The following is a 21,331-nucleotide window of genomic DNA, read 5'->3' as shown; positions in this document are numbered from 1 at the left end:
CAAGAACACCTGCACTTGGCTGACTTTCTTGTCTCCTAAAGATACGGGATCAGTCTCAGGCCAAGAACCTGGCAACCCTAGTCTTAATGGAGAAGAGGTGTGCAGAGGCCAGAGAAAGAAATGTGAGTGGAGGAATGTCCTATTTGTCATCCTTGGAGGCCCTGGGAAACACAAAACTAAACCTGCTATAGCCTGGAACCAGGTGTGTGCAGTGTAGCTGATTGAGTGCTGAATGGGACACATGGGCAACCTGAGGAAACTCCATCCACCTTGGTGCCTGCCCATAAAAACAAGCCTAGATTGAGAGACTAGGATGATGATGGCAGTTTTTGGAAACCCTCTACGTTGTGAGATTTGGGGGGTAGTGAGTTGTGTTTGGGCTCTGAGTGAGAGCCAGGATGGCTGCATGGAGTCCTGGGTGAGAGCCAGGAAGCTGAGAGGGAAGGTATGTCAGAAGGAGAAAGAACTGATAATTGGTTTAAATTTATTAGTAATTTGTATTAATGTCACATTTAAATATGTGACATTGTATACTTTTGTAACATTTGTTTCAGCTGTCTGTTTTAGTTTTCTGTAAGCTGCTTAGAAATATTTTTATATATTAGACATTATAGAAATTGTCTAAGTAGATACCATGTAGGGGGAAACAGAAGTTGTATAGAAAGCAAAAGAAGGAAAGACCTTAATGCTGATTTACAAATGATTAATTTTGGAAACCTAATTCCAAAGTTGGAATTTGGACTAGTATGAACGCCAGGACTCTGCATTGGAACATATGGCTAGGTAAAATAATAATAAAGAGGTGAATTTCCTTGAACATGTGAAAAGTGTTTTTTCTCTCTCAGTATTGAATACATTGAATAACACCTTCCAGCCCAAGTGCATATTGTAATAAGGGGTTTCTAGAAGTTGGGAGTTCACAATCTCTCCTTTTAGAAATATGAGTGCTACCCAGTTTCTGATATTTAAACCAAATGCATTTGGCAATGTCAAACATTGTGCTAGCAAAACTTTGCCAGCCTGGTGCCCTCTAACTGTTTTGGACTAGAACACCTATCAGCCTCAACCAGCACATGGTGACTCAGGCTGCAGCTGATGGGATTTGTAGTCCAAAAGAGCCAGAAGGCACCAGGTTGAAGAAGGCTGCACAAGCCCCTTACATAAAGTAAAACTGACCAGAAAAGAGAAGTGAAACTGGCAGATGTTATTTCAGAAACTCACAGAAATTCAAGTGGTAGCCCTAGTGGCAGAAAAGCAGTGATTCTCACAGTGTAAGTAAGGCTACCATCCCTAAGATATGCATACAGTTGTAGTGGGAGGACAGGCTCCTTTCTGGCATTTTTATTTATTTTAAATCTCACCTTTCTTCCAAGCTCAGGGGGGTGTACGCAGTTTTCTCCCTCTCCATTTTATTCTCATAACAACCCTGTGGTGTAGGATAGGAGATGTGACTGGCCCAAGGCCATCCAGGGAGCTCCATGGCTGAGTGAGGATTTGAACCCTGATCTCCCAGGTCCCAGACTGACATTCTTACCATTACACCACACTGACTTTCGCTTGTTGCTTGGGTCAGGAGACTAGGACTGCATATTTCTTGTTCAGTTGATTGGTGGCTTTGGAGGTCAGTACCATATCTGTTTTTCATGGTGCTTGTTTCTATCCTGATTTTATTTCATGTGCATTTCCTTCAAGAACTTCCAAATGTATGGGCCAGTTCTTTTCCCTTAGGGAGCTTCCGCCCTTCACAATCTGTGGGTGCCCATCCCTGTTTAGGTGCTTCCTGTTCTCTGTCCTGCCTCTGTGCTGCTGTTGCAGTTGGAAGAGTCCTAGAATGCACACAGCACGAGCACATCCGCCATTACTCAAAATGGCAGGGTGTGCGTGGACACCTCTGCCGCCATCTTGGGTGATGGCAAGCATGTGCACAAAGTGTGCTGATGCAGCACCATAGGAAGTTGTATAGCCAGCCCGCTATACAAGGGTATACAAGGGTGGGAGGGTGGCTGTTGCTCTGTGATCCACATCAGTATCAGATCATGGAGCACAGAGTGGGAGCTACACCTGCCCAGCGCCAGGGGCCCTCAGCCAGTGCCCAACCTGGCCACCTGTTGGTGCTGGGCCTGAAGGCATGTTTAAATATTCCTGTTTATTTATCTGTCCCATGATATTCTGCTTTTCCTCCAGACTTGTTTATTTATTTATTTATTTATTTATTAAATTTTTATACCGCCCGACTAGCATAGCTCTCTGGGTGGTGAACAAAAAGCAAACAGATATATACAATAGAATCCAATAATATACAACAAGAGTACAAAAGATAAAAAAAAATCTAAAACAATTACAGCAGATTTTAAAACTGAATTAAATTAAATTAAAAGCCTTGGAAAAGAAGAAGGTTTTAACTTGGCGCCGAAAGGATAACAATGTCGGCGCCAAGTGCACCTCATCGGGGAGACTGTTCCACAACTTCAAGGATGGCATGCATGGTTCTTCCCTGCATGTCCACTTTATCCTCAATAACCATGTGGGGTACATTAGACTGATAGAGTCACTGGCTTGAGATCACTCCACAGCTGAGCAGGGGTTTGAGCCTAGGTCTCTGAAGCCCTCGTTGGACACTCTAACCATTACACTAAGGTATTTACACCTATTGGACAAAGACTGTACCATCCAATTCATTATAAAGTAAAATGCCTGGGAGAGATTTATACAACCTAGTAAATGCTACTTAATTCAATGAGGACACATCAACATCTCTTGTTTTCACCCCTCCCACGTTTCATGTCATTTCTTTTTTCTGACTCATCCTCACAGAAGGGATGCTAGCCTGCTGTTGGAACAAATTTTGTGTAGTCTAGCCAATATTAGCTATTAATCTCAAACTTGTAATTACATAGGATTATACTGCATTTTAGTAATTAAAGGTGCCCTTTGAGAATTGCTATGAACCATGGAACCATCAAACAGTTTGACCACAGAGCTATCTTACTTACTAGTGGTAGTAATGCAGTATGCTATAATACATTCTTAGATGGTTGGTGCCAAGCTGAAGTTGACAAAGGATGTAAAATTATTCCAGAGCAATCCTTCATCTCCCCTCCAAATAAATGCTTATTCTCTGAAGACACATGCGCATACACACTTGCACAAGCCTATGTAGAATCCAGGCTGTTTGCCCTTGAAGCACCAACAACACAATCTTTAGACAAGGGGTGGCGAACCTGTATCTAACATATATTGTTGGACTCCCAACTTTGAAGTGTGCCAACAGGATTTTCTGGGCCCAGTACACAGCCATTTCCCCCCTTTTCTTTTAGCAAAAAGGATTTAGATCTTGGCCAAGAATATATCCAGTTAAGTGTTGTATACTAGTATACCTATTCCAGGATCAGCCAAGCAACAATATTTCCATCTTGTCTTAAGTTTGCTCATGAAGCACTTTGAATGTGCATGTTATTATGAATATTTCTGTAAAGATCAAATATATCAGTCACGAAGCCTTTACAAATGACACATTTCTATTATTATTATTAGTAGTAGTATTAATAGTATTATTATTATTATTATTAACAACAACAACAACAACCACCACCTATCAAGATCTTAGAACAGGGCAGAGAACCTCAGGTCTGGGAGCTGAATGTGACCCTCCAGGACTCTTTATGTGGCCCTCAGGAATTGTCCCCAGGCCACTACTACCCCTTGGCAGCCCTTTTCTGTGATCTGGAATGTGTCCTTGAACTATGATAATGTCTCTTGCTGCATGGATGAAGAGGGGTGTGTGTATTTATGTGTAGAGGTGCATAGAAACCTCTTGACTTCTGTACGGTTATAAAGTAGCCTACTGTACAAAGGGAAGTGTTGCATCCATTGCTCCGCCCACTTTTGTCTCTTCCCCTGCTCACCACTAGCATGCAACCACTGAAAAGTTGCCTATGAAGGTGCTTCAGCTGAAAAGGTTCCCCATCACTGTCTTGGAGAGATGGGGGGGGCACCAGGGGGTGGACACCCAAATCAATTGTAAACAAGATTTTTTTTCCAGAACTCCATATTGCAGTGGATTTTTCATTATATAAATTCTCTTTTACAACTATACACATACAGGTTTGACAGGTTCCTACCCAAGAGGCTTGCAATCTTAAAATAGGCACAGGAAAACAACAGAGGAAGGGGGGATCGAAGCATGGGTAAATTGCAGAAGAGTGTGCAGTTACTTCAATTACATGCACTTTTGCTTAGTTTCGATCAAAGGCTTCCTGGAAAAGGTGGTATTTCAGGAAAGACTCTATTTATGATTCCATTTCCTCCCCCTTTCCCCCCAAAGCTATAACCTGGACTTAATTAAATGCTCATCCTATGCTGTTGCCTTGATGAGTCAGCAAAAGCTACAGAAATGTAACAGAAATATGATGTGGGAATATCCTCTTTTATCTTAATGGGCATTAGTAGTCTTGGCATGTAAGTGGTCGTAATCACGCTTGACTATTACCATCTTCTCTATGCTGATCTTTGTAATTGAAATAGCCAGTTTAGATGGAACATCAATATCTTAGGATGTTCTATGGTGATAAAACCACATTTTTTTTTTTGCATCACGGAGTCAAATATGGTCTCGGATTGCAATGCAAACTGACACATGGGTTCATACTCTTCTATAACTTAGAACATAACTGGTTCAAAATTATGTCATCAAGCTCAGATCACGGGATGGTGGAAGTTTTTTGGGTGTTTGCGTCAGGTTTTTTTGGGGGGGAAACTGTTCCAAAAGAACCTGTGGTTGCATTTCAGTTTAATATACCTCAATAGCTTTGTCATTATATGGAATTCACTGCCACAAAGTATAGCGATGGTCACTAGCTTTGGTAGGTGTAAAGTGGGGAGGGTAGGATAAATTCACGAAGGCTAAGTCTACCAACTGCTATCGGCCATCATGGCTATATAGTAGGGATAGGGAACATTTTTCAGTCTGAGGGTCACATTCCCTTCTGGGCAACCTTCGGGGTCTACATGCCAGTGGTGGGCAGGACCAGAGGCAGAACAAAGAATGTGAGTTTTAGAGTTGTCTAGTAGCTGCACACACTCATCTTCATCCTCTGTATAGAGAAGCAGGAGGAATAATCAGAGTTCAAAGACAATCCAGCCAGGCAAAAACACTCAAGGAAGGTGCAAAGCAGGGTCAATGAGGGGTGTGGTCTGGGGAGAGCTCCAGTGGCCAGATACAAAGGCCTGGAGGGTAGTATTTGAGCCCCAGGCCAGACATTTCCCACCCTTGCTATATAAAAACCATGCTCAGAGGCATAATTCTAGCAAATACCGATTGCCTGGGGATTAAAAAAAAAAGGGGGAGGGCAATTGACTTTGTGACCTGCTTCCAAACTTCCTAGGGGCATCTAGTTAGCCACTGCAAGAAACTGGATACTGGTGCTAGACAGACCTTTAGTCCCATCCACTAGTACTCTAATGTTTCCCTACACATTTTTGCACGAGTTCTTTAAAATGGGTGGAGACCTGTGGCCCTCTAGATCAGCCTTTCCCAACTGGTGTGCCTCCAGATGTTGTTGGACCACAACTCCCATCAGCCTCAGCAATTGGCAATGCTGGCTGAGGCTGATGGGAGTTGTGGTCCAACAACTTCTGGAGGCACACTGGTTGGGAAAGGCTGCTCTAGATGTTGTTGGCCTCCAGCTCTCATCAGTATCACCCAGCACAGCCAATGGATAGGGATGGTGAGAGATGTAGTCCAACATTTGGAGGGCACCAAGTTCTCCTACCTGGCTTCAGAGAGAAGATGAGTGCCATCCTGAAAGGATTAGGTAAAATCATTGCCTTAATTGAGTCAATTTCCAGGTAGTCCAGACAAAACCTTATTTGCTTTTCAAAACAGTTTAGTTTAAGCACTTGGCTGATGCACACTCCTTATGCCAAGGAGTTTCCTCCACAATTAACAAGAATTAACAAGAATGAATGAGCAGAGTGAGCAAGTTTGATCCTCGTTGATATTGGATGACCTTGATCATGTGGCCATGTGAGCTACAATACAAAGGTGTGTCTCTGAAGGGGTGTCAGAAAACAGTCCTCTATTTCCAGGGATGGAAACCTAATCTGGTCAATGGGCCAGATCTTTATCTCCCCTAGCCCTCATGGGGCTGCCCACCTGTGATTTGCATGATGTCACAAAGAGCCCTTGGTGTTTTGAAGCACTGCCAATCAGCAGGCTTGAAGGTGCTGCCCATCAGTTGACGGTGGTGTCTTTGAGCCTCCTTGCTGCAAGGATTGGCTATGATTGAGTTCCCCACGAGGAACTCTTTCATGTAGGCGATTCAGTACCTGCCCCACGTAATACATACCCCACACCTGATGTCACATATAATGTGAGGTATTATCTTCAGAGAAACCACATGCTTTTTTCTTGCAGTGTATGTATGGCAATTCTTTTCTACACTTCATGATTAAAAGTCTTTATGGGCCTGAGATTCATGATTATAGCCATTCATTGGGTAGAACCCATTGATCTTTGTATGTGCTGATACTGTGTAGCTACACCTAGTTGCCATGTGTAAACTCATAAAACTCATGCAAAGACATCTTAGATCTGTGACATTGGTTCTACAGGCCCATAATTCACTAGATAGCTAAAAACAAGAAATTATTCTCTGAGCCTCAGTCTACACATCTGTAATGTGAGTTTTATTCTTCTTTAAATACTTATTAGAAACACTAATTCAGACTGAGGGCACAGGTAAAAAGGAACCCAGTAGCTTATTTTATTTTATAATATTATATATTGTGTCACAGAACCAGTGGTGTCCCAAAGTGATTTCCAATAATTAAATACAAAATACCCAAGAAATTCAAAGCAACAATACAGATATAAAAAAATCTGAAAGTGTTCATCCAAAGAAAACCAGTTTCTGAAACAGTACAGCTGTAGCACTGGGAAACTGGAGAAGACCTGCCCTAGGAGTGACTATTTGAGCATCTGGGTGCTTGCTTACTTACTTGCCTGCTCTCCTGGGTTGCTCTCTCTTCAGACAGCCAAGGTCCCTGGTAAGTGCTGTAAGGACTGGGACCCCCAGCCTGACCCTGAATCCAGAGAGAGGTTGCCATCAATCTTGCAGCCTCTTCCATCAGCTCCTGGCTGGGTCCGGGGGCATAAAAGCCTGGCAGCCTTGGGCAGCGGGTCTGCCACCGCAGGGTTGCTAATGAAAGGAGTCATCCCTTGGGGAGCTCCTTGGGGAGTCCTGAGGGTGAGGGTGCTACCCTCTTCTATTTTTTTTTAACCAATCTAGAGGAGATTGCTGGGGGGAGGGTGTAAGGCGCATGTGTGGTTCTTGCCCTGGGTGAGAGCCTCTGCAGTGAACTGTGATAGCAGAAAGTCGCCAGATGCCTTCAGAGTGAGAGTCTACAATTGATAGAAGGCTGGCAGGTAGATGGGGGGGGTAGATGTGCCCTGTGTGAAAGATATTGGTGATGTAGTCCCAGTAATTCCCAATTCTCTCAAAGGTGTACTGGGGAAACTGTTCTGATAGATTTTGTTGGTGGGCTGTTGTTATTGTTGATATGTGTTTAGAAGGAGTCTTGGGAAGGAGGGACATAGGTGATGCTGCCTCAATTTTAGTTATCATGGGTAGAGGGAGGTATAGCCATGCCCACACGGGCTTTTCTGACTGAGTTAGTAGAGGCCATCTAAGCTGTGGTATCGGAGGAGCCCAGAACAATAGTCCAGTGTGATTTCACTAGACTGCCTCTAGTGTTCTGGCTCAGGACTTCATGGATTCTCTGATGACCATGGGATTGCCTCAAGCTGTCACTGGTCTGGCATACAGGGCAGGACATACCTTTGATTTAGTTTTTGCTGCAGATGGAGGAAAGGGTGGTCTGGAGATGGGGGGTGGATGTCACCCCATTGTTGTGGTCAGACCACTTCCTGGTGAAGTTTAGACTTATGGCTCCAATGCTCCCCTGCAGCAGTGGTGGACAGATTAAGATGGTCTACCCTGGACAGTAATGGAATCCACAGGATTCCTGAAAGCCCAGTAGATAGAGCAGGTGACCATGTTGAAGCCCTTGTTATGCTGTGGAACAACAAGATGCATTGGGTTCTTAACACGGTTGCCCCTGAGCGCCCTCTCCAGCATTGTGAAGCCTGGTTTGCACCTTGGTACACCAGTGTACTAAGGACAATTAAACAGGCTGGATGACAGCTAGAGCACAAGTGGTGAAAGACATGCAGTGAGGCTGATCGGGCATGAGTAAAACATCATAAGTGAACCTACTGTGTGGCAGTGAGGACGGCGAAGAAGGCCCACTTATCTGCCACCATCGCATCCTCAAATAGCCATCCAGTGGAGCTTTTCCATATTGTCAGGGGTCTGTTAACACAACTCCAGGAAATGGAGTTTTAGACCTTTCGGAAGCCCACTGTGACTTGTTTGCAAGGCACTTTGAGCGTAAAGTTGCTCGCCTCTGTAGCAATCTTGATGCCCCATCTAAATCTACTGTAGCCCTAGTGAGGTGTCCAGTGCAATGTCTGCTGCAACTTCTTGGGATTGGTTTCAGTTGATGCAGCCTGAAGACGTGGACTAGGATGCGGCCAGCAACATGTCCTCTCGACCCTTGCCCTTCTTGGCTTATGACTGAGTGGATCCAGGGTTTGGTCAACATGTCTTTGCAGGAGGGAATGGGCCCAGCTGCCCTGAAAGAGGTGGTGATCCAACCACTCCTGAAAAAGCCCACCCTGAACCCATTGGTTTGTGACAACTACTGCCCAGTTGCAAATACTCCCTTTTTAGGGAAATTTGTTGAGAGCAGCAATTCAAGTACTCTTGGATAAAACAGATTATCTTGACCCATTCCAGTCTAGGTTCAGGCCTGATTATGGGACTGAATCAACCTTGGGCATCCTGATGGAGAAGAATGGGGAAGATTGGCAGAAGGATAGGGGGAGTGCAACCCTGTTATTCTTATTTGATCTGTCAGTGGCTTTTGATACCACTGACCATGGTATCCTTCTGAGCTGACTTGGTGAGATGGATATTGGAGACATTGTTTTAAAGTGGTTCCGATCCTATCTCCAGAGTCATTTTCAGAGAATAGCATAGGGTGATTGTTTTTAAGGCCCCGGGCAGTTGTGCTGTGGGGTGCTGCAGGGTACCATCTTGTCTCCCATGCTGTTTAACATCTATATGAAGCCCTTGGGAGCGGTCATCAGGAGATTTGGGGCAAGGTGTCAGCAGTACACTGCTGATACCCAGCTCTATTTCTCTGTAATATTGAAATTGGGAGAGGCTGTGTAAGCCCCGGGCCAATGCCTGGACTCGGTAGTGGACTGGATGAGGGCCAATAAACCGACTCTGAATCCTAGCAAGATGGAAGCGTTGTGAACTGGTGGTTCCCGAGTTTGGATAATTGGTTAATTGCCTGCTTTGGATGGGGTCATACTCCCTCTGAAAGAGCAGGTTCGTAGTCTGGCGGTGCTCCTGGATCCATCTTTGTCACTGGAGGCCCAGGTGACATCAGTGGCTACGAGTGCCTTCTACCAGCTTCGGCTGGTAAGACAGCTGCAGCTGTTTCTGGATCTGTATAGCCTGACCACTGTTATCCATGTAGTGGTACCCCCCAGGCTGAATTACTGTAATGCATTTCATGTGGGGCTGCCCTTGAGGTTGGTCCGGAAGCTGCAGTTTGTGCAAAATGTGGTGGCTTGACTGATCACTGGGGCAGGGTGCCACCAACATGTTAACCCACTGCTGAAAGAATTGCACTGGCTGCCCATTAACTACCAGGTCAAGTTCAAGGTTGTAGTTTTGGTCTTCAAAGCCCTATGCAGCTTGGGAGCAGGATACCTGAAAGATTGTCTTACCCCTTATATACCCAGTCGATCACTGCACTCTGCAGGTGAGGGCCTCCGGCCAATATAATCAGAAGGTCCATTCCATACAACATAGGAAGAGGACTTTTAGTGTTGAGGCACCGACACTTGGGAATTCACTTCCCTTAAATATTTGACAGGCGCCATCTCTGTTATCTTTTCGGCATCGATGGAAGACCTTCCTCTTTCCACAAGCCTTTTAAGCAGAGACCTTATCCCAGTCTGCATTTGTGCTGGAACTGCTTTTTAAGTTGTTTTTAAAAAGCTTTTAAAAAAAATGTTAAGTGTTTTTACGATGTTTTGTTTTAATACATTTTTTTACGATGTTTCATTTTAAAAATGTTTTAAAATGCTTTTAGTGTTTTTGTTTGCTGCCCTGGGCTCCTTCTGGGAGGAAGGGCGGAATATAAATTTAATAAATATATATATAAATAAAATTACTCCCTCCACAAAGGGATGGAAAAGAGTGTGAGTTTTACCAGTACACATGCACAAATATTAAGCAAAATTGTTTCCTGCCTCCTTTGCCTCTTGACATAGCCTTGGAACACACAACATCATCATTATGGAATGATTTAGGAGTACAGTGACAAAGGTGTACTCCATGCAGCACCCATAGATGAACATTCTATGAAGGAAGAGTAGAGGCATTCCCCTGACATATCACATTGCATCTCTAGCTGCATACTAAACCATCTATTTAGCAAACCAGGGAGATAGACATTGTGATAGATGTGAAGTGCTGCAGAACAGATAGCTTCAGATTAAAGAAAGCCAATACATCAGATTAGGCCAGTGCCAGGGCAGAGTCCTGTTCAAGTAAATAAAAGCAGATTCTTATAGGATCTGGTTGAGTTCTGAGTCAAATGAGGAGTTTTGTCAGCCAAACCACACTACTTTACTAACAGTGGTTGGTATCAAACAAATGTGCCCCATCAGTGCAAGGATTACTTGCAGTACAGCAGGCTCCCTCCGATATGCCCCACACCCTTCCCCAATCTACTCCAGAGGGTCTAGAACAGATTTAGGGGATGGGGGGAAGGGGAAAGTCCTGTTGCCCAAGCAGAAATTATTGCGCTGACAGGGACCAAGATGTAACACTACTTTGGATACAACCCAATGCATTCCAATATGTATCCTCAGTTTCTTTACATTCTGATGGGGGCTTATTCAGGTTGGTTCTAGAGGGTGTCAAGGTTGGGCATTTGTCAGAGTCCCAGGGGACCAGCTGAGGGCCCACTACCCTAACAGTGCTGCCATTTCCACTTTGCACAGAGTGTCCAAGAAGATCAGATGGAGCCTAAGGGAATTATCAGTTTGCACATCTCAGCTCTTCCAGGTTAGGGAGGCCCGCTTTGGGTTCCAAGCCCAAGGGACCCTAAATCCTGAATCCAGTATTGGGCTCACTTGTGGGTGTGTAGTTGAGTATAGGGCTGAAGTGTAAAGAAGCAACTTCCAGAGGGCTGGCCATGTTAGTTTGCTTTGCAGCAAAAACAAAAAGGAGTTCTACAGCACCATAAAGATGAACAAGCTTATTATGGTATTAGCTTTTGTGGACTAGAGTTCATGCCATCAGATGCATGTTAGACCGACAAAATGGATTCTTGTCCATGAAAGCTTATGCCGTAATAAATTTGTTAGGTGCTACTATAAGGCTCGTTGTTTTTACAAACGGAGGTAAACAGAATAATAGAATCACAGCCAGGTAGAGGTTAAACCTTTTGACTTACACAGAAGTAGAAAAAATAAAGCAGCAGAAAATAGACTGGCTGGAATGTGGTTGATGCCCACTGAGACGTGTAGGGCAGAAGGCTGAGAGGTCAACAGAAGGTGGGGCCAGAACCAATAGTTGGGGGGACTGGCTAAGGGCAGACTGAGGCTCATGGGTCAGTGCCTCCTTTGATCTAATTGACCAGCCTCCAAAGGTGGCCAAGTGGAAACCAATGTAGGCTGGTGCAAGATCTGGATGTAGCATGTAAGATGTGGCACAAAGAAACAGGCAGGAAGAGAACCTTGATTTATTATGTTTATATGTGTTACATCTATAGCCCACCTTTCTTTGACAGGACCTGGAGGGGCAAGGGAAAAGCAACATCCAAAGCAAAGTAGGGAGTTGCTGAGGTTAGCTGGGCCCAGGAAGTGCACACTAGCCAGAGCCAAATAAACCCATGGCCTTAGTATGCCATAGAGTAGGGCCACAATGAGCGGTTCAATTGTTTGGTGCATTTCTGAATGGGAATAAGGGATCTGCGTTGATCCTCATTCCAGCATGGGACCCACTTCCTTGTCACATTCAGGAGCAAAACAACGACCATACATGTGCAATGATGTTTTGCTGCTAAAGGTAAGAGGCTTTGGGATTGAGCTATGATCTAGGTGGAAGAATTCTTGTAAATCTCATCTATGCACTTCTCCCCACTTTAGAAGGAGGGCAGGCATCACTGTGTGCCTGGCCAAACACCGAGAGCTTGGTTAGGGCCAAATTATTTGAGGTGTCCTTGAGGGCAGGATCTTTTTCTTGCAGAAATAGCCAGGGCATGGCCACTGATCTGGATTGGGACCCAAGAATGGGGGAGCATTAGTCCTTTGCCTCCACTGCGGTTTTGATCTGCATTGGGGAGGGGCACATCTGCAATTTGCATTGGAAATAAACCTCATATGAGAGCTTTCCTCCATTAAAACATTAGGTGCTACCCCAATCTAGATCAGGACAGCAGCACGTGTCAAGGGTCTGCAGACCTCTCCCCCTGCCCACACCAGAGTCCAAGTGGGCCCTCTGTGCTGGCTGTTTTTGCAAGGAAAGTCCTGCCCACAAGGGTAAATGATGTTATGAACAACGCTATAATTTGGCCTTCAGAGACCCTCCTGTGAGGGCCAAACCACATGTGATGTTAAATGTGTCTTTGCATCTAACCTCAAGGGTGGGTTTTTAAAAAATGCAAATTGCATCATGGGGAGGGGGAGAGGGGATTCATGGGATCAAAGCAGACATAGAAGGGGAGTTTAACCCTTTCGTATCCTGCTCTGTCCTTGAAGAATGCCCTTCTCTAGAGCTAGTATTTGCATTGGTAGGATATCCTCCACCGGTGCCAGTCATATAGAGTGGACCTTTGCATTATAATACAACACCTGGGGAAAACTCTCTTTGTCTGGCACTGAGTTGGATGTCTTTTGAGCTTTTGCACCTGGGCAGGCCTTCCAGCAGGTTACCTAGCTGGTTTTCATCTGCCATCTCTGGTCTTTGTTCAGTCTGCTGTTGTTGTTTTTAATTAGTTGCTCCTGCTTTTACTTAATATTGTCCTGGGAGGTTTTAAACTGAAGGAGATTGCAGAAATGCTTTAAATAAATAAAATAAATGTTCATAGTTGTGAAGAATATTTTAAAGTCTGACACACAGCACTAAATGAAAAACAAATGGCTAGATGCTCCATATTGCAAGGAGGATTTGCAGAGAGACGGGAGCCATGGCCATTATGAATTTTACAGCTTATTTTCATCCACACCATACATTTAAAGCACTGTTATTCCACTTTAAACAGCGATAGCTTTCTCCCAAGAGTCAGAGTAATTTAACAGTCAATCCCTCTTCTCAGGGAACTCTGAGACTTGTTTAAGGGGAATGGGGTCACCTAACAACTTTCAGTACCCTTTACAAACGACAGTTCCCAGGATTCTTGGGGGGGGGAACCATGACTGTTTCAGTGGTATAATAGTGCTTTAAATGTACAGTGCAGATGTGGTAATCTCCTTAAGCCCTAGCATTGTGGTAGTGCAGTTAAAAAGGGCACCCAGCCTCATTACCTCTGCAGAAGCTCTCCTCCTTTGCCTCATTTCCTCCTGAATGCCTTTCAGCTCTTTTAACTCACCATTACATCTGTCCATCAGCTTGGCACCCAAAATGCTTAGCTCTTTGCCATAACTGTCTCAGCCCTTCAGGGCCAGCCCAACCATTAGGTTTAGTGGGTGGCTGCGTCAGGTGGCAGATGCTGGCGCATGTAGATAGGCACCAACTCCCACCAGTTCATCCCTTCTGAGCCCTCTCTGGAAGACAGAGCTATATGTGCCATGCAGCCTGTCCTGCACCCTCTAAGCTAGCCTGCCGCCCACAGTGCTTACTTAGTAGTTCTGAAGTAAGGTTCAATTCTCAGTCTGTTTGGAATAGGGAGTGGGGCGCCATCTTATTCTTTGCCTTGAGTCTATTCCAGGAGTGGGGAACCTTTTTCAGCTTGAGGGCCACATTCCCTGATGGGCACCTTTCTGGGGCCAGTGGAGGGTGGATCCAGAGGCAAAAGTGGGTGGCACAATGGATTACATTCCAGCCATGCAAAAGCCAGAGGTTTACACACATGCATCCCCTCCATCCATCAAGATAAGTAAGAGAGATTATCACAATTTGAGGACACATTTCAGCCAGGCAAAAGCACTCAAGGGGGATGTGGCATAAGACTAGTGAGGAGTGTGACTTTAGGAATAGTCCTGAGGGGTAGATATAAAGGCCTGGAGGGCAATATCCTGGCCCTGGACCCGAGGTTCCCCTCCTGGTCTATACAAAAGATTCAATACCTATGAAAAAGGGAAAAGATAATAGGATGGTCAGGGCTGGCCCCAGCCTGCCTCAGGCCCCAGCACTCCCCTCCTGCAATCCGCTGCAGGATTGGTACCGTGGATCACAGGGTGGGAGATCCCAAGCTGCCCCCCATTCCCCTGCTCTACTTACCTTTCTCTGTGCTGTTTTTTTGGCAGCGCGCCTGCATGTGCGTGCATTGCTGCCATCAACCAAGATGGCGGCAGAGGCTTCAGCCCTTTAAGGAAACCTCAACCGCCATCTTGATTGATGGCAAACCTGTGCATGCAGTACGCGCAGCCACAAAAAACAGCAGAGATAAAGTTAGGTGAAGCGGGGGAATGGCGGGCGGCTCTGAAGCTCCTGCCCTGCTATCTGCAGCAGCAATCCTGCCGCAGATTGCGGAAGGGGAGCCCAGGGGCCCCTATAGCCCCAGGGGCCCTTGGCCAGTGCTCCACCTGGCCGCCCTTTAGAACCGGCCCTGAGGATGGTTAATTATATCTTAGTTTTTAATTTTTGAAATTTTAAGTATTTCTATTATGCCTTTTTGGGTACAGCATACAACTAGAGGAGAGTCAATTGACATATGTTTGAGTGGTAAAAAACAAAGTTGAGTAGTAAAGAAGCACCAAGTCTCAGAAATCAGTGCCACAAAAACATTGTCAAAGAAAGGCAGACTGGAATAAATGAGTCTTCAAGGCAGAGTTGAAGGCCTGTATGGAAGAGGCTTTTCATAGTCCCATAGGAAGGGAGTTCCATAGCTGTGGGGCCACCACCAAACAGGCCCTATCCTTTGTCCATGCCAACCTATTTGAGGATGCTCAAGTAGGTCCTCTGTAGTAGATCTTAATAGATGAACAGGATTGTGCAGGTGAAGCCCTTTTGATAAGCCACTCCCAAACCATTCATTTTCAAGGATTAATACCAGCACCTTCAATTGACCTTGGAAATGCACTAAAGTGGTAACCAGTTTACTTGGTGCAAAATTGGTGCGTGTTCAGACCAACTGCCCCCCCCAGTGAGCAATCAGGGCTTTAAATAAGTGGAAAGCCTATATGTACAGCACTCTCCCTTCTCCAGAACTTTCCTCATAACACATAGATGGTTGGGATCATTGCCAACAGGGATGCAATGAAGGAGGTGGGACCAGCAAGTGTGATCCTGCTCTTCCTCTCACAGACAAAACTGAGTGTCTAGATTTATTTTATTTATTATTTGGTTTAAATCCCATCCTTCCTCGCAGTAGGAGCCCAGGGTGGCATCAGGTGTGTGGAACCATTGGCCCTCCAGACATTGCTGAACTATAACTCCCATCATCCCTGGCCACTAGCATCCTTGGTGAGGCTGACAGGAGTTGTAGTTCAGCAACATCGGGAGGGCCAAAGGTTCTCCACCTGTGCTGTAGATGAAAGTAAGGAGATAAGGGACCCTGGATCTGAGCTATGCAAGACTTCAGAATATGGATTACCAGAGGACTCCCATGTTCATTCCACACCATCTCTAACAGATACTAGTAGCATATAGTGGGTTATTTTGAAGCATGCTGGGCCTGTCTATGAACGAAGCCTTTATTATGATGAGCCTCCATTGTAAAAGATTTAGAATTTCTAAAACTAAATTACCAGAAATCAGAGCGGCTTGTGTTCAGCTGTGTTAACAATGCTTTTGCACTAAACCAGTGCTCTTCAACATTTTTATTAACGACTTGGATAAGGAGATACAGAGCATGCTTATCAAATTTGCAGATGATGTAAAATTGGGGGGCATAGCTAATGCCATGGAAGACAGAAACAAAATTCAAAGGGACCTTGATAGGTTGGAGCATTGGGCTGAAAACAACAGAATGAAATTCAAAAGGGATAAATGCAAAGTTCTACACTTAGGAAAAAGAAACCAAATGCACAGTTATAGGGTGGTACGAGGGCTCCTACACTCTGGCCCTCATAATACTAAGAAAACATCGGAAGCCCGCTGCAATGAATTTGCGGAGCACTTCCAGGACAAGATTGCATGCATCCGTCGGGACTTAGACTCTGACGTTATGACAGATGAATCCATTGAAGTGTCCAGAGCGCGGCCTTGTCCTTTATTATTGGATGAATTTCAGTTGGTGCAGCTCGAGGAAGTGGACAAGGTGCTTGGAATGGTGCGGGCGACCACGTCTGCTCTGGACCCTTGCCCATCTTGGCTGGTGAAGACTGGCAGGGCTGTAACCGCTGGCTGGGCCAAGGAGGTAATAAATGCCTCCTTGAGAGAGGGAGTAGTCCCTAGCAGTCTCAAGGAGGCAGTAATAAGACCTCTTTTAAAGAAACCTTCCTTGGACCCAGATGTTTTGAACAACTATAGACCGGTGGCGAATGTCCCCTTTTTGGGCAAGGTTTTGGAGCGGGTAGTCGCTGGCCAGCTCCAGGTGCTCTTGGATGAAACCGATTATCTGGATCCGTTTCAATCCGGTTTTAGATCCGGTTTTGGCACTGAAACAGCCTTGGTCGCCCTGTATGATGACCTTTGTCGGGAGAGGGACAGGGGGAGTGTGACCCTGTTGATTCTCCTTGATCTCTCAGCCGCGTTTGATACCATCGACCATGGTATCCTTCTGGGGAGGCTCGCGGAGTTGGGGGCACTGCTTGGCAGTGGCTCCGCTCCTACTTAGCGGATCGTCGCCAGAAGGTAGTGCTTGGGGAACATTGCTCGACACCCTGGACTCTCCATTGTGGAGTCCCTCAGGGGTCGGTTCTGTCCCCCATGCTCTTTAACATCTACATGCAGCCTCTGGGTGCGGTCATCAGGAGTTTTGGAGTGCGTTGCCATCAGTACGCTGATGACACGCAGCTCTACTTCTCCTTTTCACCTTCTTCAGGTGAGGCTGTTGATGTGCTGAACCGTTGCCTGACCGCGATAATGGACTGGATGAGAGCTAATAAACTGAAACTCAATCCAGACAAGACTGAGACACTGTTGGTGAGCTCTTTCCCTGCTCAGATGGTGGACGTTTATCCTGTTCTAGATGGGGTTACACTCCCCTTGAAGGAACAGGTTCGTAGTTTGGGGGTCCTTTTTGACCCTTCCTTGTCGCTCGAGGCTCAAGTGGCCTCGGTGGCACGGAATGCGTTTTACCATCTTCGCTTAGTAGCCCAACTATGCCCCTATCTGGACAGTGATGATCTCGCCTCTGTTGTCCACGCTCTGGTAACTTCTAGATTGGATTACTGTACTGTGCTCTACGTAGGGCTGCCCTTGAAGACTGTTCGGAAACTTCAGCTAGTCCAAAATGCGGCAGCCAGGCTGTTGATGAGGACCAATTGGTCCGCGCATATAACACCTGTCCTGGCTCGCTTGCACTGGCTACCTATCTGTTTCCGAGCTAGATTCAAGGTGCTGGTGTTGACCTATAAAGCCTTACATGGTGTGGGACCGCAATACCTTGTGGAACGCCTCTCCCGCTATGAACCTACCCGTTCACTTCGTTCAGTATCTAAGGCCCTCCTCCGGGTACCAACTCACCAGGATGCCCGGAGGACTGTTACTAGATCTAGGGCCTTTTCTGTGGTGGCCCCCAAATTGTGGAACAGCTTACCGGAGGAAATACGCCTGGCGCCTACGGTTCTTTCTTTTAGGCGCCAGATTAAGACCTGGCTATACTCCCAGGCATTTTAATGTTCAATGTTTTATGTTTAATGTTTTAGTTTAATGTGTTCTTCTCTGTTACTGATTTTATTATATATTGTATTTTAATCCCGTTTTGTACACCGCCCAGAGAGCTACTAGCTATGGGCGGTCTAGAAATGAAATAAATAATAATAATAATAATGGGGGATTCTTGGCTCAGCCATACGACATGTGAGAAGGATCTTGGAATTGTTGTTGATCACAAGCTGAATATGAGCCAACAGTGCAATGTGGCTGCAAAAAAAAGGCAAATGCTATATTAGGCTGCATTAACAAAAGTATAGTTTCCAAATTCCCCTCTATTCAGCACTGGTTAGGCCTCATCTTGAGTACTGCATCCAGTTCTGGTCTCCACACTTCAAGAAGGATGCAGACAAACTGGAACAGGTTCAGAGGAGGGCAATAAGGATGATCACGGGACTGGAAACAAAGCCCTATGAGGAGGTACTGAAAGAACTGGGCATGTTTAGCCTGGGGAAGAGAAGACTGAGGGAAGATGTGATAGCACTCTTCAAGTACATGAAAGGCTGTTGCACAGAGGAGGGCCGGGATCTCTTCTCGATCATCCCAGAGTGCAGGACATGGAATAATGGGCTCAAGTTGCAGGAAGCCAGGTTTAAACTGAACATCAGGAAAAACTTCCTAACTGTTAGAGCCATACAACAATGGAACCAATTACCTAGAGAGGTAGTGGGCTCTCCAACACTGGAGACATTCAAGAGGCAGCTGGACAGCCATCTGTTGGGAATGCTTTGATTTCGATTCCTGCATGGAGCAGGGGGTTGGACTTGATGGCCTTACAGATCGCTTCCAACTCTACTATTATATGATTCTATGATTTTAAACACTACACAGTTGTCTTCAGTGGAGGTGTTCTGGTGTAAAATAAGGGAAATTGAGTAAAAAAAACCAGTTCACATTACATGTCACATTTTGGAGAAAGAGTTCTGAAAACAGCACAATGGGAGGCAAGCCATTTAGAGTATAGATATTGCTATTATTTATATAAGGCTATAACTGTGCCCAGGACTTTATATTAATGGAACAGAAGCCTATAACCCGAAGTGTTTACAATGTGGAACTGTCAAAAGAGCAAGTGAATGAATCTGGATATTATTGCTAACTCGGCTTTACGTGAGCATTGATCTTGGGCATGTTTACATGGAAGTAAAATGAGCTGAAATCAGCAGAACTTATTTCTGTGCATGACATTCTGTTTTCAACGCAATAAAACTGAAAACTTATATAGTACGGCCCCACTCATACAGCAGGTTACGTTGTGGACCCCCGCTGTAAAGCGGGACGAGCACCGTATGAGTGGGGCTTTAATCTAATTGCGTCTAATTGAGACCGCTGTATTAGTGAATCACTGTAAAGCGGGGCCCTACTGTACCCACTTACCTAGGAGTAAGTCCCATCAGACATGTATACAATAGGACATGTACAGGATTGCACTGTAAATGTTTTATATTCCTTACGTCAGTTTTTCTCAGAGTCAGGCCTATCTTTTAGGATGGGGTGGAGAACCTGTGGCTCTCCTGATGTTGGTGGACTCCAACTCCTATCACCCTCAACCAGCATGGCCAGCAGTCCAGGATGATGGAAACTGTGGTCCAACAACATCTGGAGAGCCACAGGTTCCCCATCCCTGCTGCAGGAAATAATCTTGTGGATTCTAACACGTCAAATATTGGTTAGCCGCCTTTAAGGGTAAAAAGCCTCTCAAGGCAGCTTCCGAAGTAAAATAGATACAATACGATTTTACATACAATGCTAATACTACCCAAATTATCTGCTAATAAAAAGCAGGAAAAACAATAGCAAAAAGCATCCATCCCCAAAGATCTGAGATATAATACACAACTATAACAGAAACCATCAGAACAATAATGTGGTTATTCCGCCACCCTCAAGAGCGTGGATGATGGTGGCATGGAAGACAGCTTTCTCTATGCCACACCATAAACTGTGGAAATCCCTCCCACAAAGAAGCATCTAGCACAGGAGTTCTTAATCTGGGGTCTGTGGACCCCTATGGGTCCATGGATAGGCTTCAGGGGGTCTGTGGACCAGGCACACAAAAAATCAATTTCCAATGAAATAAAAATAAATTTTGTTTATTTGTTTATGGGGTCCATAGCTTATATCAGATTCTCAGTGGCATCCGTAACCCAAAAAAGGTGAAGAAACACTGGTCTAGCATCTTCATTTTACAGTTTTTGCCATATGCTGAGGATTATTTATTTATTATTTGATTTATATCCTGCCCTTCCTCCCAGCAGGAGCCCAAGATGCACCTCTAGTCTTTGGCAGTCTAGGCATTTTGCTTAGTGGGACCCACCTCTTTTGCTGAATTTATCTTGTTGTGTTCCATGCTGAACAGTTTTACTTGCTTTATAATTATAATGATTTTTATAAACAGATAATGATTTTATCTGTTTGCTGTTCTGTTGTAATCTGCACTGGAACCTTATAGTGAAGGACGGGTAAGAAATATTATAATTTTTTTAAGGAACAGTTCAAGGAAAAGCAAGTGAGAACAAGTGGGTTTTTAAAGCTTTCCTGAACTCCTAGGCTCTCAAAGCCCAGCAATGAGTTTCAGAGACGTGGGACCACTATAGAGAATTGCCAGTATTGACAAGTCACAATCCACCACACTGCACTGGCAATAGTCATCCTGGCCTTTTTATTTTCCCCATAGCATCAATATCATTATGATAAATATTTTCATTTATTTGTATGCCATCTTTCCATAGTAATCTATGCTCAAGGTGGCTTACAGCACAAAAAAAGTTGCTTAATTCGCTAAGTTATAAACCAAAATTGAAATAGTTGAACAATAAGTTAATAAAAACATGTCATTAAGAAATATACAGTAAAATGAAACAATTCCTTTATAATTCATAATAAGGTCTAACAATTAAATACAAAAACATATTCCCAATGGCAACAAAAATAACTGACCACTAAAATTAAGTTTTGGCCCCAGCAAAAGCCCTTAAAACACCCTATACTGTAGTCAAGACAGTCTCTAGTGTTCGTTTTTATAGCCAGAATCAGCCAGGCCCCCGGCCTCCTAGACCACAGCACAAAGGAGATTGCATTTGCAGCTTCTTCTAGCCTACTGTTTCCTCAGTTCCACTGCTTACCCTGCATCCCTGTCCACTGTAAGTCTTATTTGCTCCCTAATTTGGTGATGGGAGGGTGGGTATGGGAGCAGAAAAGAA

At 44.9% G+C, this 21,331-nt stretch overlaps 1 protein-coding gene across 1 annotated transcript in view; it reads left to right on the top strand.

Annotated features, from left to right (window-relative positions):
* The first annotated feature begins 71 nt into the window (after nt 1-71).
* TOP1 (DNA topoisomerase I) overlaps nt 72-21,331 on the top strand; it is a 134,672-nt gene continuing 113,412 nt past the window's right edge. Inside the window, exon 1 of the mRNA XM_061631492.1 lies at nt 72-122. Within this exon, the coding sequence (XP_061487476.1) occupies nt 87-122 (36 nt within the window). The 5' untranslated portion in view covers nt 72-86. The remainder of the gene's footprint in view (nt 123-21,331) is intronic.

Source organism: Rhineura floridana, chromosome 6, assembly GCF_030035675.1.
Source record: "Rhineura floridana isolate rRhiFlo1 chromosome 6, rRhiFlo1.hap2, whole genome shotgun sequence".
NCBI lineage: Eukaryota > Metazoa > Chordata > Lepidosauria > Squamata > Rhineuridae > Rhineura > Rhineura floridana.
Note: the sequence above shows the minus strand (reverse complement) of the source record. Positions and strands in the feature narration are given on the sequence as shown.